This window comes from Capsicum annuum, chromosome 12 (genome assembly GCF_002878395.1).
Source record: "Capsicum annuum cultivar UCD-10X-F1 chromosome 12, UCD10Xv1.1, whole genome shotgun sequence".
NCBI lineage: Eukaryota > Viridiplantae > Streptophyta > Magnoliopsida > Solanales > Solanaceae > Capsicum > Capsicum annuum.
The window spans coordinates 105736551-105753687 of NC_061122.1; the positions used below are offsets into that span (position 1 = coordinate 105736551).

Genomic DNA, 17137 nt, shown 5'->3' on the forward strand with positions numbered 1-17137 from the left:
TTGGATTATAGAAAATTTATTGTGTAGACTTAAAAGGATCACTTTCCCATGCCCTTCATGGACCAGATATTGGATAGGCTTTCATGTAAAGGATGACACTATTTTCTGGATGGGTACTCAGGCTACAACCAAATCAATATTGCACTTGAGGACTAAGAGAAAACAACCTTCACTTGTCCTTATGGGACCTTTGCATCCAGACCTATGCTATTCAAGTTATGTAATGCTCCAACAATATTTTAGATATGTATGATGTCAATATTCTCTAACAAGGTAAAATACACCATTAAAGTTTTTATAGATGATTTCACCGATTCTTTAGATTAATGCTTGGTTCACATGACAAATGCTTTATGAAGATGTAAGGAATAAAACTTGGTATTTAATTAGGAAAATGCCATTTTATAGTAAAAGAAGGTATTATTCTTGGGAAAAAGAATTAAAAGAAGGGTATTGAGGTACATAGAGTGAAGATTAAACTGATTGTGAAATTACCTCCACCAATTTCTGTGAATGGTATTCAAAGATTTTTAGGACGTGCTGGGTTTTATAGGCAATTCATCAAGGATTTCTCCAATATTTCTAACCCTTATTGTAGGCTTCTTGAGAAAGAGGTGAAATTTGTGTTTACTAAAGCATACTTGAAGGCTTTTGAGTGCCTAAAAGAGAAGCTGATGAATGCTCCTATCATCGTGTCCCCAAATTAGTCATTGCTATTTCCGATTATATGTGAAAAAAGTGGATAGGCCTTAGGGGTTGTACTTTTCCAATGAATAAAAAAGATCTTTCATCCCATCTAGTATGCTAGCAAGGCACTAAATCCTATTCAAAAGAACTACACTGTCACTGAGCAAGAGTTGTTGGCAGTGTTCTTTGCCTTTAAGAAGTTTAGGTCTTATTTGTTTGGGACAAAGGCAATTGTGCACAATGATGATGCAAGATTATGGTACTTAATAGTGAAAAAGTATTCAAACCTTATACTGATTAGGTGGATGGTATTACTGCTATAATTTGATTTTGAGGTCAAAGCCAGAAAAGTCACTGCAAATCAAGTTGCAGATTATTTGTCTAGAATTAAGGAAGAAGCTGTGCATAATGTTGATGATGGGCTCGAGATTGATGACAATTTTATAGATGAGAAGATATTAACAGCTTCCCAAGATCTAATTCTATGGTTTGAAGACTATGCAAATTATCTAGCAAGTGATCTAGTCCTAGAAAATCTTTCATTTAAGAGAAGAAAGAACTTTATGCATGAGGTAAAGAAGTTTTTATAGGATGAGCCTTATTTATTCAGAATTTGTGTGGATGAGATTTTTATAGAAGTATACCATAGGTGGAGATCATAAAAATACTTGCGGCTTGTCATTATTCACTAGCTGGGGGTCATCATAGAGGAACACACACAACCCACAAATTCTTGCAAGGTGGGTGCTATTGGCCAACAATTTACGAAGATGTACATGATTTTGCTTCATCTTATGATCAATGTCAATAACAAGGCAACATCTCTAGGTGCCATGAACTTCCTATGACCCCTATTTTACAATTGGAATTATTTGATGTATAAGGTGTGGATTTTATTGGACTTTTTATGAGTTGATTAAGAATGAAGTATATCCTAGTGGTTGTAGATTATGTCTCTAAATTGGTGGAAGTGATTGCACTTTCTAACAATGAAGCATGTATTGTCACCATATTCTTAAAAAATCATATTGTTTCTCGATTTGCCAGGCGACGTGCTATCATTAGTGATGGTGGATCACATTTTTGTAATCGTCTATTCAAAAGTCTTGTTGAGAAATTTGTAGTGAAAAAACAAAGTGGAAACACCTTATCATCCTCAGACTAGTGGATAGGTTGAGGTATCCAACAGACAAATCAAGTCCATGTTTGTGAAGACAATGAATGTCAATAGGACTTATTGGTCACGAAAGTTATAAGATGCATTATGGGCTTACTGAATAGTTTCCAAGACCCCCATTAGTGCTTCTCTTTATTAGTTGGTGTATGGCAAGGCATGTCGGTTACCTATTCAACTTGGACATAAAGCACTATGGGCTTTGAAAATTTGAATTTTGAGAGGCAAGATTCAGCAAACTCAAGGATGAACAAGATGAATGAGTTGGATGAATTTCGACTACGGGCATATGAAAGTTCTGCATTTTACAAAGAAAATATGAAGTTGCATCATGATCGCATGATTGAGAAAAGGTTCTTCGAAAAAGGTTACTAGGTATTGCTCTAAAACTTAATGTTTTGGTTGTTTCTAGGTAAGTTGAAGTCTGGATTGTATGGTCTCTTTACTGTGCTAAGAATGTTCCCATATGGTGCTTTGGAATTGAAGCGAGATGGTGATGTCTCATTCAAGGAGAATGGGCAAAGAGTAAAGCATTATATGGGTTACACTAAGGAAATTATTGTGTTTTTTGAGATGGACATTGGTAAAGTCTGAGTAATCATGGAAATTATGTCATGTCACGATATTAAATCAAGCACTGTATGGGAGGTAACCCATGAGAATAGTAGGTGAAAGCTAGTAACCATCTTAGCCACGTCGTGCTGCGACGTTAAATCAATAACTATGTTTAGAGCAACCCATGTTTTATATTTATTTATTTTTAGGGTAATATATTTGTTCAGTGTGTAGGGCTAAATATTGCGGAAAAGACATAGAAATTCAAGAATAATAGGTCATACGGACTCCTCACGAGTTGTATCATCAGATAATGACTAGTGAGTAAGAGTCGATAGTTTTTATGACTCTTAGAATGAGTCATACCATCAAGGTATGAGTCATCACACTGAGTTTAATCAACTTTAGAACCCAGGTAAAGTTCTTGATATTTAAGACTAGAGGAAAAAAACCCATAAGCCTAGGTATGAGTTATACACATGAGTCATAACTGTGTTTACCAGGTCGATGGTCACAGGTCAAACCATCATAATTCCTTGGATTTAATTGAAATGGGGTACCCAATTTAGGAAACTGACACTTGGAATCACCAACTAGCTCCATTGATGGCTGATCATCGAGCTCTAAACGCACTCTTATAAGCCAACACATAAACAAAATCTTTGGGTTCCCACACATTTTATTAAATTCTCAATAATTTAGGGTCAAAATGTGATAAATCAAAAAAATCGACTAATCTTAATAACTACATAAGTTGTTTAACCCAAACTCTGAGCATCTTAAATTTAAATTGATAGTAAGTTGAGATTTTAGTGTTCCTTCGAGTTTGATATCGATGTGTGTTGAGATTTGGAACCCTAGTTCTTAGAAATTGAACTTAAAATATGAATTTGGAGTGAACTTGATATCTTTTGCTAAAAATGTGCTTAGGTGAACTAAGATGGTTTGGTAAAGTTGTAGAATCGAAGAGTAGTTTGGGGATTATATACTAGAATCAACTCATAAGTTGAACTTCTATGTTGCAGTGGATACGAGAAACTGTATGACTCTTACCTATATGTAAAGAGTAATAACAAGACTTGTTCCCACTGAAAACATATTAGTCAAACTAAGTGTAGGTTCTAGTATGAGTATGACTTGCCTATGTAAGTCGTATCTAACCCATACCACTCATAAACATAACTCGTAAGGACCTGGGAAGTTAACAAATAATTGAGTTTGTTTCTAGTCTTTTTATAATTGTTGGTAATGAGTAGTACCATATTCGTACGATTGGTCCGAAGGAATCATAAGTAGATAAGTGAACATCTGTATCTACACTATTTATCATACGACTAAGTCATACGAGTCATACCAAACTCATATGACTCTTACCCCTAGTTCTACCCTAAACAAAACATGGACACTGATACATAATTCTTTTATTTTCTTTTCCCATCACTTAGATATTACTAATTGATCTTTCATAACAGGTATTCATGTCTCCCAATGGCATACCTTTCTCAACTAAAGTAGCACAGAAGGGGAATACATAGAAAACTGCTCTAAAACCTTTTCACAAGCTGGTGAACGAGTCTACTAAGTCATCCAGTAGTAGTGGTGACTTAGTCGAACAACCAATGAAGAGGAAGGTTTTGAAAATAGACAAAAGAGGTTTGGGAAAGAAAGAATTCACTCTGGAGGACACACCTCAAAGAGGACCCAGAAAAAAGAATCCCCATAGTTCACCACCCTGAGCACTATCCTAGTCCAACGAGGACCGCGTTAATAATGAGGATGTTTAAAATTTAGTCTTTGAGGGTAAAGTATGGGAAGAAGAGTCTAGTTTAAAATCAAGTTCAGAGAGTGAAAGCAAGGCTGGGGAAGAAGTTGATGCCACTCCGATTGCCAGATAGGTCCCACTGTTATCCCTTACACCTACTCCAATGCCCATTGTTGAATAGTGAGGGGTATCTCAGTATGTAGGAAACCTATGATGATAGGTTAAGCATACTCCCCAATGGAAGAATAAAAAAGAGCCTTTATCTTGAGCGGAGGTTGACAACCATAGAGATTTTTGAGTCGCCCAAATTTGAGGCCCGATTCAGATAGTAAAGGTTTCAATGGATGACCACAGTGCCCAAAAAGTATAGCCTAAAATTTATGCGGGATTTTTATGAACCATATAAGGGTGAGTTGAAGATTTAAAATCTGCAAGGCCAGTTTTGGAGAGGTGGTGACCCCATTACCTCTTTAACTATTCAGGAAGTACGAATGAAAATTTCCCTAAGTACTATTTCCTAGTTCTTTAATGGACCAAACATCTAAATGCTAGTTAACACAGGAGATATGGATTTCTACATGGATGAGATACGGAAAATTACAATAAAGCAGCTAAGGTCAGAAAATAAGATGAGAAACTTCAGGTGGATTGCGATATTGATTGGTCTGACCGGTGAAGATGTAGTCTGGGTAGTAGGTGGCCCTGGAGTGATGTCATAAAATATAGAAAATCATACACTAAACTTAGAGGCTAAGGAATAGTGGACACTAACCCGTCAATAATTGTGTCTTTGTATTGAGACTAACTACTCAGAGCAGTGCATGCTCCATTGATTGCTAGTTTAATGGCTGGGTATGAGTTTAATATGGGGGAGTTCCTGGCTTGAGAGTTAAAAGATAGGGATGTGGGTTAATCAATGTTGTTGCTGGCATACCCATGTATGATCAATGAGTTATGTTTAGATGCGGGGGTACAAGAACTCCCAGGTATTGATCAATTTAAGAAGCCTAGAAATATTACTTATTTGGGGTTGATCAGAGATATAGAAAACCCCATGGCAAGTCAGGTGTGCAGAGTAACTAAGATGATATCTGAGATGTTCAGATAGACTGGACATATTGAGGTTGTTGAGATTGATGCCATAATTGGTGGGGATATGTAGACTAAGCCACAGACTTTACATGCAGTGGGTACATCTAGTACCTCTCATCTGACTCAGTATGTAGCATCTCAACCCCAAGCGATGCTAGCCGTATTGATAGTGATCTCATAGATTATATGGGTCGAGGTAATGAAGAGGTTGGACATATTGGAGGCTAAAGTACGAAACATAAAAAGAAAGCCCTGGGTTGAGATAAAGTTGGTGAACCAAGACAGATGGGTGTAGGGTCGGTTGGATATATTAAAGCATCGAATGACTCAATAGTTGGAAAGTGGATAAACCCTATATATTTTAGAGGTAAAAATCATGGTGGCAGGGATCAAGAAGATTGTAAATGAGTTGTTTGATAGTCCATTCGTCCTAGTACCCATGGTTATGGAACTTAAGCCTGACGTAGAAATTGAAAACATCTGGGCTATTCTTGATACGGAGGAGGAAGGAAATAGATAGAAAGAACTAAGAGCATCATATTGATGAAAATATTGCTATGAAGAAAGAAAAAAAAGATAGTCTACAGAGTAAGAAGGATCGATTAACAAAGGGTCTAGGAGATATAGATGGTGCTAGTAGCTCAAAATAGGCAGTTGATGATTTTGAGGGAGGTAGTTTTATAGCCCCGCCAAATGATATGCCACAGAGTGTAGTGGCCACAGTCGGTTCCACGATTGCAAAGCCGGTTCCAGTAGTTGATAGGACTACTGCAGAGGATAGTGGGACCCGACCTGAGGGCCCACATGGTGATGTTGTGTGAGCTGGCGCCTTGAGCACCTTGTATGTTCCCAATCCTTGTATTGCATTTTTTTATGCACTAGGATAGTGAATAGGCTTTAAGTTGGGGGTATGTGTCTACCAAGGTCTCTACGGGCTATAATTTCCATGTTTCGAAGCTCGTAGCCACAATCCTAAAAATTTGAGAACATGCATGTATTTATTTTTGTTGATGTTTTTGTTTTTGTTGTGTTCTTGAATAACTGAAATAGGAGGAATATTTTTACTTATGGAAGTAAATGTTGTTTTTTAATGCTTCTGCTGAAATTGTCTGATTTTGAAATTATTATGCTGAAAAAATGATATCTCTCCTAAAATTTAGACGACTGTGTGAGATAACTGAGAATCTGATAATTGCATTAGGATTAGGAATACATCAACTAGGGCAAACAATTGCATAATTAGATAAGTAGTACTAGAAGTATAATCCTGTGTGAGTGTGTATGAGGTGCTACTTAGTTCCTACTGTGTCTCAATCTAGAACTTGCCCGATTTCTCTAACCTAGGGTTAAGGATAGTCGATTAGGTATTGATCATAGGCCATTTTTTTGAGTCTACTCGAGTATAAATGCCTAACCAAATGTGAAATGAATCTCTTTGATCAAAATGTTTGAGCCTTAACTGACACATTTTTTTTACACAAATTTCACCTTCACGTATCACTTATAATGAACATATTTTGGACCTAGTCCTCCTTGGACACTTTACACCTCAATTCAGGCATATATCCTAAATCGAGGGTGGTTATTATTTGGGTGCATAGATAAAAACTAATATGAAGAAAGACATGTAGACAAAAATGAAAAAGGACAGGTGCACTGAAAATAAAAAAAATAAAAGAAAAGAAAAAGAAAAAAAAAGAAAGTGAGAAAAGAAAACAACACCTATTCTAGTTTGAAAGTTCTTTAAAATAAAAAGGTATACAAAAGGGCAGAAATAAAATGAAGAAAAGGTGAAAAATAAGTGTACCCAAAATAAAGTGTAGTGCCAAGGAGGAATAGTCACTAAAAATCCCAAAACGATACCATACCAGCTCCTAACCTACATTACAAGCCAAATAAATTTATTTAGTGATCATGTCCCAGCTGTCTAAAAATCCAGCAAAATAGCATATGGACAAGCCTATGGTATTTTGTATACACCACCGGTACTTCTTTATTAGTGAGAGTGTCTGTTGTTATATCCCCAAATAAATTTATTTATTTTTACAAAGTGAGTGAGATTTCTTTGACTGTGAGCGCACATGATTTTTTTAGGTTGATAGATTGTTTGGTTAATGTGGTTTGTGTCTATGAATGGTTGTCTATTACTAATGTAATGCCATCATTGGATTCCTTTATCTTTCTCTTTGTGCTAAATCAATATACACAACTTGATTCTAGAAAATTTAAAAATAGGAGGGGAAATAAAATGCTAAAAAACTAAATTCAATATCACTGCCATAGGTATCTTAGAATCCTCTTGTTTCAACATCATTGTTATTTTTATAGTTTTTGATTTTTGTTTTGCTTGAGGATACAAAAGATTCTAATTTGAGGTTGTTGATGTGCCATGGAAATGCAGCACTTTTAATGATTAAAATAATGAAATTATTCTTGAACTTAGGATGCTTTAGTAGATATAAGGTGGTTTTGTGCTTGTTACAGGTGAAATAGGTCAATAAAAGCCTTGGACTAAAATTAGAAGAAAAAAACCTAAAAAGATTGAAGTCTGTAGATGATACGAGTCACCTTACGAGTCGTCAACACATCATATGGCTTGTATGTTGACTTGTAAGCACAACAAAACCAAAGGCCAAGAAGAAATATTAAGTGAAGAAAAGATAAAACTTAGTCATAGGAGAAGTAAGATGAAGATACCGATCGTGTCAAGAAACTGTAAAGGGAATAAAACCTTAGTCTATCATTTAGAGTTGAAGTCTCAAAAATAGACTAGTTGTAAGTCATAGTACTACTCCTATAGGTAAACCATCAACAGACAAGTGTTCAAAGAATTAAAGAAAGAAGTCCAGGTGGTAATGAGTGAAGTCCACGAGTCATATGATCAAGGTACGACTCGTGAGCATGAGTTATAAAGATAACATAAATTTGCAACACTTGAAGATCAGATAATGGAGAGAACATATGAGACGCACCATATGACTCATAAGAAGACCTTATGAGTGGATGAGCGAGTCGTACCAGGTGCCGACTTACTTTTCCTATTCCTTTTTTGTTAGAATTTTTAGGTTGTTTTGAGCTACTATAAATATCCTTGGGTTTATGTTTTATTAGGTTTCATTCCTTAACATTATTCTTACATTCTTTAACAATACTTTACATTAACTTGAGATTTTTGGGTTATATTTAATTAAAGACTTTGTATGTTATTTATCTTATTTTGTATAATTAATTACATGAGTTCTTCATTGATTATCATGGATTCTTTCATGAACATGTGCAACTAATTTCCCTGACTAGGGTTATGGGAACCCTTGCGAATTAACTACGTAAGCGAAGTGGGAGATCCATATATTCTAAAGTAGTTACATGTATCATAATCTTTTTCATATTAATTACCTAATAGGTGCTGCAAAAGCTTCAGGATTAACTATATTGGATAACGTCCTCATAATGGAGTTTGAGATTTGGAAAAGATGATTAAGACAGTAATTTGAGATTTATATCCATCTTATTTTTCCACCATCTCATCTAAACAACTCGAGACTCAAAATGTGAATATTAAATCGAAGTTATAGACAAGGAGAAATAAGGCAATGTCCTAAGACTCACAAGGTAAAGGGTGATATTTATTAGCATGTTTACTAAATTATTGATGATACATAGCTTGTTGACTTTACATACAGAGCACCAGAATAGTTGGGTTTAACACGAGAAGCTTACAAACTTAAGAAGCTAGGGGGAACATAGTCCTAATGTTTGTCTTCTATTATTTACAAATCAAATCTTTCAAGTTCGGTTACTACATATTGATAACTTTGAAATTCCCCTATTTACTTTTCTGCACTGTTAGAACAATTTGTAAAGTTAAGCAATTGTTAAACATTTTCCCTGTAGGTTCGACCCAAACCTGATTTAGGTTACTATATTTTCCATTGACCACAACATATTTATATGGAGGTTAGTTTTTGCTGACATAGGGATCTAAAACTCATCTTAGGCGATTGACCAAAATTTAAGAAAATAGCACGTGTGTGTGGGATTTAATTTTGTTGAATTAACTTTGACTGAAAATTTCAACTACGCCATTATGTTTGGGGAATTGAATGATAGAGGTTATAATAGATTGTTAGTGTTTACAAGATTCTAGATGAATCTCGAGGGGTTGGTGGAGCCTTGGAAAAATTTCAAGTATCCACTGGTGCTGGTGCATCGCTTAAGGAACCATGAGGTTACTTAAATCAATGTCGTTAAAGCAGAATGGCATTAACTTAAGTGTCCTGGCTCTTAAGGTTTGACCACTTAGGAGGCCAAAGATCACATAAGTGGTATTTGGGATGACGGAAGATGTTGCTAAAGAAACATTGTGTAAATAAAGCAACATTGTGTCACTTGAGCGGTGACTGCTTAAGTAGCCCAGTTTCCTCTTAAGGGTAAACAGTGGATCTTTTAGCCCAATTGTCGCCATGTTCATCTATTTCATAGAATATTGAACCCTAAAAAGTTAAGAATCATAGGAGAAACATTTATGGGTTATTTTTTAGCTTTGATGAAGTTAATTTATGATCTTCTAATAGGCTTTAAACGTCCATTAATTTTTTGATAGAATCCATCACCTTTTTTCTAAAATCCCTAGAATATTTGTCGCTTGATTATAGCTCCATTAGTTCATGGAAAGAACCCATTTTTTGGGACATTATATTGGTTTCGAAAGTGTGATTCCATAAACTGGTCTCACATGGATTTTTACATAATTTTTTACCCAAATAACAATAGTTCAATATGGTTATCATTGTTATCATTTGGATGAGTAGATTATGATTTTTATAGTGTTGCTTCATGGGGAAGCTTCTCAAAAACAAAAAATGGTGGTTTAACGTATTCTCTTTCTATAGGTTGACTAGGTTTGACCTCTTTATAGATTGAGATATTTTATAGTATGATTATTATATTATGCTATATATAGGGTAGTATTAGTGTGTTGGGAGGTACGGTTGAAAATATTAGGGTTTGTTGGATTGTTTAGTCTATCATAAAATAGTAATTTAGGCCTAATTGACTTAGTTGCTTATATTTTAAGGATAATTGAAATCATATGGCTAATTATGGTAATTATCCTTAGACCAAGACTTAGAATTTACTTGGGTTAGAATTTATCAAAAAATGGATACCTGGGTTAGCATTACCTGGGTTAGAATTTACCAAAAAATAGATTTCAGGGATTAAAAGTAGGCCCCTCTAGCCTAACTTAGACCAAGATTTGTGTTAGTATTTTTAGACTTATTTATGTTTAATATACTCTTATTAGTACCAATTTTAGGACTTTGAGTAGATTAAATTCTTATTGTATGCTAGTTTGGTAGTTGAGAGGCAATGTTAATACTAGGTAAGGCCCGATGGGGAAATGTTGTGATGTAATCATATGGATTATGATTATTGTTGATTTATATGATGAATTGATGATGATGATTATATATAAGTTCCAATTCATGTCGGGCAATTGATTATGAAAGTGATAAATATGTTTTGGTTCAAGTCTGACTATTGATGATGATATTGATACAAAGAGTTCCTGTTAAAGTCTGGCAAATGATGCTTTGATGTTGACACTATTGGTAAGGTATTTATTATAATACTATTAAGTTTGAATTCAATTTTAGAATTGAGATTTATGTATTTTATGACATGGTATAGATAGATTCTTGATTATGGCATGATAATTCGGTAATTTATGGTTATTTGATTATTTACGTTACTCTGATTGTACCCTCAAGGCTTATGGGGGCATGCATTGGGCTATTAACTTTTCCTCAACTATTATCTTTTGGGGGAAAATTTAGTAGTTAGGATTATGTGATCTTTATGTGAATCTATAATATCTTTTTATTTACTAATCCATAGTGGTGTTGGAGATTATTTCCAAGTTCACCCTTTTACCTTTACTTAGTATTTTTTATCTAGTATTTTATCGTATTTACATTATTATTTAGATAAGTGATCCAATAATTCTTATCCTAGTACATGTTGTTGCAGTACTCATGCTATACTTCTGTACCTTTTTGGTGCAGATGCGAGTATTAGTTGCTACAGTTGATGTGATGCTCTTGAAGGGTAGATTTAAGAGTTTGGGTGAGCTCTTGGGGTCAGATTTACCTATTATCCCTTCTGCTATCTATGTCTAGTCTTTCATTTCATAGAAAGATTGTTTGGATTATTTATGTACTTGTACTTCATTTGTAGTAGCTCTTATACTAAACTTTCTAGGTCGTGGGATAGCTATTTATATTATTATCTATATTTGATACTACTTTTATTCCCTATTATTTTTACAAGCCTTTATTTGTTGAACTCATACTTAGAAGAAATTTTTCACCAAGTTAATCCATTGTGTATAGTTTTGGGCTACAATTTGGCATACCTTATGGAGGGATAAAGTAGGTTCCATCATGATACATAAACTTGGTCATGACAAATTTTTATCAGAGTCTAGGTTTCACCAGTATTGTTGGTACAAGAGCAAGTTTCTAGTAGAGTCTCGTGGATCAGAATGATGACGTCCATTTCTTATGAAGAGTTTGAGGTGGTTTCCAAAGAATTTATTTGGTTTTACTCTTTGGCAGATGGCTAGGATATATGCTACTGCTATACAGGACGATGGTTCCAAGAATGAGCCTAGGGATCCTCTCAATATTTGTCAATGATCTATAGGTCGTGCACAACCTATAGATGTGTTTATATCTAGGGGTCAATATTGGGGGACTTCAATAGAACCTATTTCTTCCCTTGAATTAGATATTCTTAAGCCCTAACCAGTGGTGGGCCAGGGGCTAGACCAAGATCTATTGATCTTGATTTATTCTTTAGTTCTCAGTGATTTCTTTGGTTCAGCTTTTGGGATTTGATGGTTGGGAACCATATGATGGTACATAATGTACCAATTAGTCTATAGTTGCCCAACTTTCTATGCTTATTGAGGAGCAGAAGATGTTGGGAAGATTTTTTTTATTGGCTCTGCCTATGTTTTCTGGTTCATCGAGCAATAATTCAACTGAGTACTTAATTGGTTGTGAGGATATGCTCTATAATTTTGGCCAAGTTGAGACTCGTGGTATGGATTAAACTATGTTTCAATTCGAATTGGTAGCTAGACATTGATATACAGGTCATCTTGATTCCAAGAAAACAAGATCTCTTCTATTAACATGGACTAAGTTCTCTAAGGTCTTTATATAAATGTATATGCCTCGTAGTCTTAAGGATCATTTGAGGGATTAGTTATCAATGTTGGTGAAGGGCTTCATAATTACTGCAGCGTATGAGGCTTGATTTTATGAATTAGCTAGGTATAGTACTTTATATCTGAATACTGAGTCTAAAAGGGTTCGTTGATTTATTTGGGCATTGATACTTTCTCTTTATATGTACATATAGAGTTTGGTTATTGTAGTTATTTGTTTTTTTCATGTTTCTGAGCATGCTTATGTTATGAATAAGATGCATCACGGGGGCAAAGGGGCAGCTATAAGAAGCCGCATTATCAAGGCAATTTTTGTGCGAGCCAAATTAGCTTACAGTTTTGCAGCAGTGGTTCTCAAAGTAGGTACCCTTCGTATTAACCGTATAAGCATAAAGGTCAGTCTAGTAGGCCTGTTTAGGTTGCTCTTTATTTTACCAATGAAGTCCAGTCTAGGTTCAGTGATCGTCCTGGCCAAGGTAGTGGTCAATCATCAAGAGGTTCATAGTTTGGTTATTATAGTCGTAGTGGTTATTCTGTGTCAACCAGATCTTCTTATTTATGTATAATGCTTGGGAATGCTATGGTTGTGGGGTTTATGGTTATTTATACAGAGAGTGCCACAAATGTGGAGTAATAGTTCCTTTACTTCAGAGTGTTCCTTTAATTTGGGTAGTTTTGCCCCCAACTAGAGGTGGTATGCATGGTTGTAGGGGTGGACACCAACATGCTCATAAAGGTTATTAGGCTAGTAGGATAATAGATCGGTAAGGAGACCAGCTAGATTGTGGGCGTGGTCAGTTATATGCAATACCCGATAGACCTAAGGTTGTTTTTGGATATTGTGATCATAGGTACGATCTTCGTGCACCATTTGTCAGTTTTTTTATTTTGATCTATGATGCACTTATTCTTATTTGTCTACTTATAATGGTCCGCAATTAGAGTTATCTTTGGATTTATAATCCCTATCGTCACGTATATCTACTTAAGTTTGTTAATCTGCAGTACTGGATCAAATTTATGGATCATGTGTAGTGACATTACGATGGTTTGACACTTATATTGATCTTATTAAATTTGACATGGTAGATTTTGATGTGATTATCGGATTACATAGGTTATCCCCACTATCATGTAGTCCTAGATTATTTTCCCAAAAGTGATACCATCTTCATGCTCAACATAATCGTGTGGCAAGAAGTAGTTACCTACAAGCCATCGGGGATTATTTCATATATTAACTCTAGGAAGCTTTTTTCGAGGGGTTTCGAGTCTTATCTCACAAATATTTATGATTTTAGTATAAAGAGTCTTTCACATAACTTTGTTCATAGAGTCCATAAGTGTCCTAATTTTTTCCCTACCAATCTACCTGGTCTTCCTCTTGATTGTGATACTAAGATTTTCGTTGATCTTAAGTTGGGAACCTAACCTATTTCTATGGTACCTTATCATATTAATGCAACTGAGCTTAATGAGCTAAATTCTCAGCTTTAGGAACTTTTTGTAAGGGTGTTATTAGACTAAATGTGTCTCCTTAGGAAGCTCCTATGTTATTTGTGAAGAAGAAGTATGGCTCCATGTGTGTGTATTAATTAAAGGTAATTTAATTAGGTGACAGTATAGGACTGATATCGAATGCCTCCCAATGATGATTTGTTTGACTGCCTTCAATGAGAAGCATTGTTCTCTAAAGTGAGACCTCGCAAAATTTCAATGATTTTATTTTTGACCCTCGATTGTGTGTATGTCAATTTATGACTTGAATCATGATTAGGGATGTTTAATTGGTAATTTGGTAAAGTTTTTGAGTTTTTGGAATGGGTTCAGGGTCATTATGGTACGCCGAGGCAGTGAGGGTCCGTGATATGGACGTGCCACGGAGGTTTACCTCCGTGATAAGGATGTGGCATAGAGGCTACCCTCCGCCATAGTGGCATGCCATTCCGGTATGCTAAATTCTTCTAGTATAGTTTTTTACATTGGTTGAGGGCTTTTGGTCATTTTATGACTCACAAGACTTTATTACCTAAAATAACTTCCTTTTTTTAGTTTTAAAGATCAAAACCTCATTCGTTCTCTCTTAAACTAAAATTCTAGAAAGTTCAAGGGTTTTTTCAAGAAATCACTCCTCCGGACTACAAACCATGAATTGTCTTTAATTCATTGGGAATATTAGGCAAGTTGCTCAGCCCTAACTTGTAATTTTTCATTATGACATGAATTAATTGGTTATTAATGTGATTTAAATTGTGGGGTTTACATTGGGTTGAGGGCTTTTGATGGTTATTACTTGAATTTCTTTCCCTGTGTTTTAAATTGTTTATTCATGCTTTAATTCAAGGTTATGGGGACAAAAATGGTGCATTTGTTTAGTGGTTTGAATGGGTGAACATGGGTCCCCAAATTGAAGGATTTTTTCTTGATAATGACATTAACCTCAACCCACTTCATAATCTTTGTTTTAAATATGAATAATTGTATGGTTTAACTTTTCTATTGAACCAATTTTGTTCAATTAAAGGATAAATTTATAAATTTGGGTTTTGAATGGCCTTAGTGGCCATGGCTTGTATTTTAAAGGGAACTTCGGAGTCAATTTGGCTAAATATAATGGTTTGTCAAAATTACATTATCTTGCAAGCATATTGGTATGAAAATACCAAGTAGTAAATGCCTTAATGACTGACCCATGGATTGATGGTTTTTTATGGGCTAATTGATTTAATTTAGGCTTAAAGGGAATTTTTTATCTCACCATGAAGGTGTAGATTTTGGGGGGTCGACATTGGAAACCACGTTTGCTGGTATTGCGAGTCCATGTGACCTTATACCTGGTGCACACTTTATATATTTTTGAAGGACTATGACCTTTATATATTTTGCCTTTCTATGGGTTTTCCTCAGTTCCCATAGCTAACACACACCGGGGTCCTTCCATCTGGGAAAGCTGGACCCATATAACCCATGGGTGCCTTTAGGATGGATCGAGCCACATAGTTTAGGTTAAATCTTTAAACTCACATGTTCAAGACCCTTGTCGTCATCTCTTCATACAATATATATGTATATATATATACATACATACATATATATATATACATACATATACATATACATACATACATACATAAATACATATATACATATATATATATATATATATATTCATATATCTACATATATATATATCTACATATATATATGTATGTATATATATATGAATATGGTGCATATGGTTTATAAATGGAATTCGGTAACTGTATTATTTAGTCCCTACCCCTTGAGTTACATTCAAGTTCTCTCCCAACTGACCGTCCCTGGATTCTACATCATTTCATGATATAGGGTTCGAAAGGTTTTTTGTTGCTCCTGTGCAATGTGAGGTGATTTAATATTCATGCGGATCTGCTGTGAAGTAGTGAGCCTCCATTTTTCGGAAGACTTGGTTATTTTATTGTTTCTATTATTGTTTAATATTTCATTTTTTATTCTTCTGGTCATAGTCAGCGGTATGTCCTTACCTAGTTGATATTTTTATTTTAGAGAATTTTTTGGACGCGCGTGGGTTGTATTGTTTGTATGACTCTTAGCATTTTTCTTTGACTTTGTTGTCTTTTATTACTATCTCGATTTGTTTTTTCTGGTTATTATTATTATTATTATTAATGTACTTTTGAGGAAAGCATAAAAGGGTTTTCTCTGACCCTCGGTGGGTTGTGTCGAGTAGAGTCCTATTTATGGGTGTGTAGTGCACCATACTTATGAGGGGGAGGGTACAAGACATTTAGGAATGTTTCCCTTTCTTGTGTTCTATTTTTGGGTTATATAGTATAGTTCTATGAAACTTCTCTTACTCCTTGTTTAATTGCATTATAGATCATGCCTCCTCGAAGATTTGACAATCATTGAAAGTATGCTGGAAACTCTATCCCACTTAAGGAAAATGTAGGGGGAACTAGCCCTCTTTATAGAGTGTAGATCCATTCTAGGTTCCCTGCTTCTTACTATGCTACTAACATGACCCGAACCAAGGCCTTGTCGTAATGGGCAATCTCAAGTCCTACCAGAACCGGAGACCACCCCCGATGAACTCCGAACATGTAACATGATAACATATCCATCATGTGTTGACTTTGGTTATGCCTATATCCGAGGCCAACCCAACAAAGTCAATCCACCTAATAACCAGATAATCCAACAAAACCAACCAATAACCATGCCAAACCATAAGCCAAAACCAAGTTAATAGCCCAATTTTTTTTTTTTATATATATATATAACATAACGTGATCAAAACATACCCTAGTCCACAGTTGTCCATACGAAGCCTCTAAAACACATGAAAGATTACCTAGTCGGGACATGCCCCGACATAGACATAATCCAAGTATATGAAAAAATAAAATACATAAAAATAATCCATGAAATTAAATAGATACCTTCTGAAATATGGAATCTCACCACATCAATCCCGAATCTAATCACTAAGCAGGATGGGTAGAATGAACGGTTCCTGCATCGCGTGGGGATACAGCCTCCCAAAGATGGGTTAGTGGTTGAACTCTAGCATGTGCTCAGGATGAGGAAAAAATAATGCCATCCAGTAAAACCATGTAAACCAACCATATGC

The 17137-nt window shown here is 35.2% G+C and overlaps 1 protein-coding gene across 1 annotated transcript in view; it reads left to right on the top strand.

The window, feature by feature from the left end:
* The first annotated feature begins 2056 nt into the window (after positions 1-2056).
* LOC124889647 overlaps positions 2057-17137 on the top strand; it is a 38500-nt gene continuing 23419 nt past the window's right edge. Inside the window, exons 1-2 of the mRNA XM_047401620.1 lie at positions 2057-2228; positions 2274-2379. Of these exons, the coding sequence (XP_047257576.1) occupies positions 2057-2228; positions 2274-2379 (278 nt within the window). The remainder of the gene's footprint in view (positions 2229-2273; positions 2380-17137) is intronic.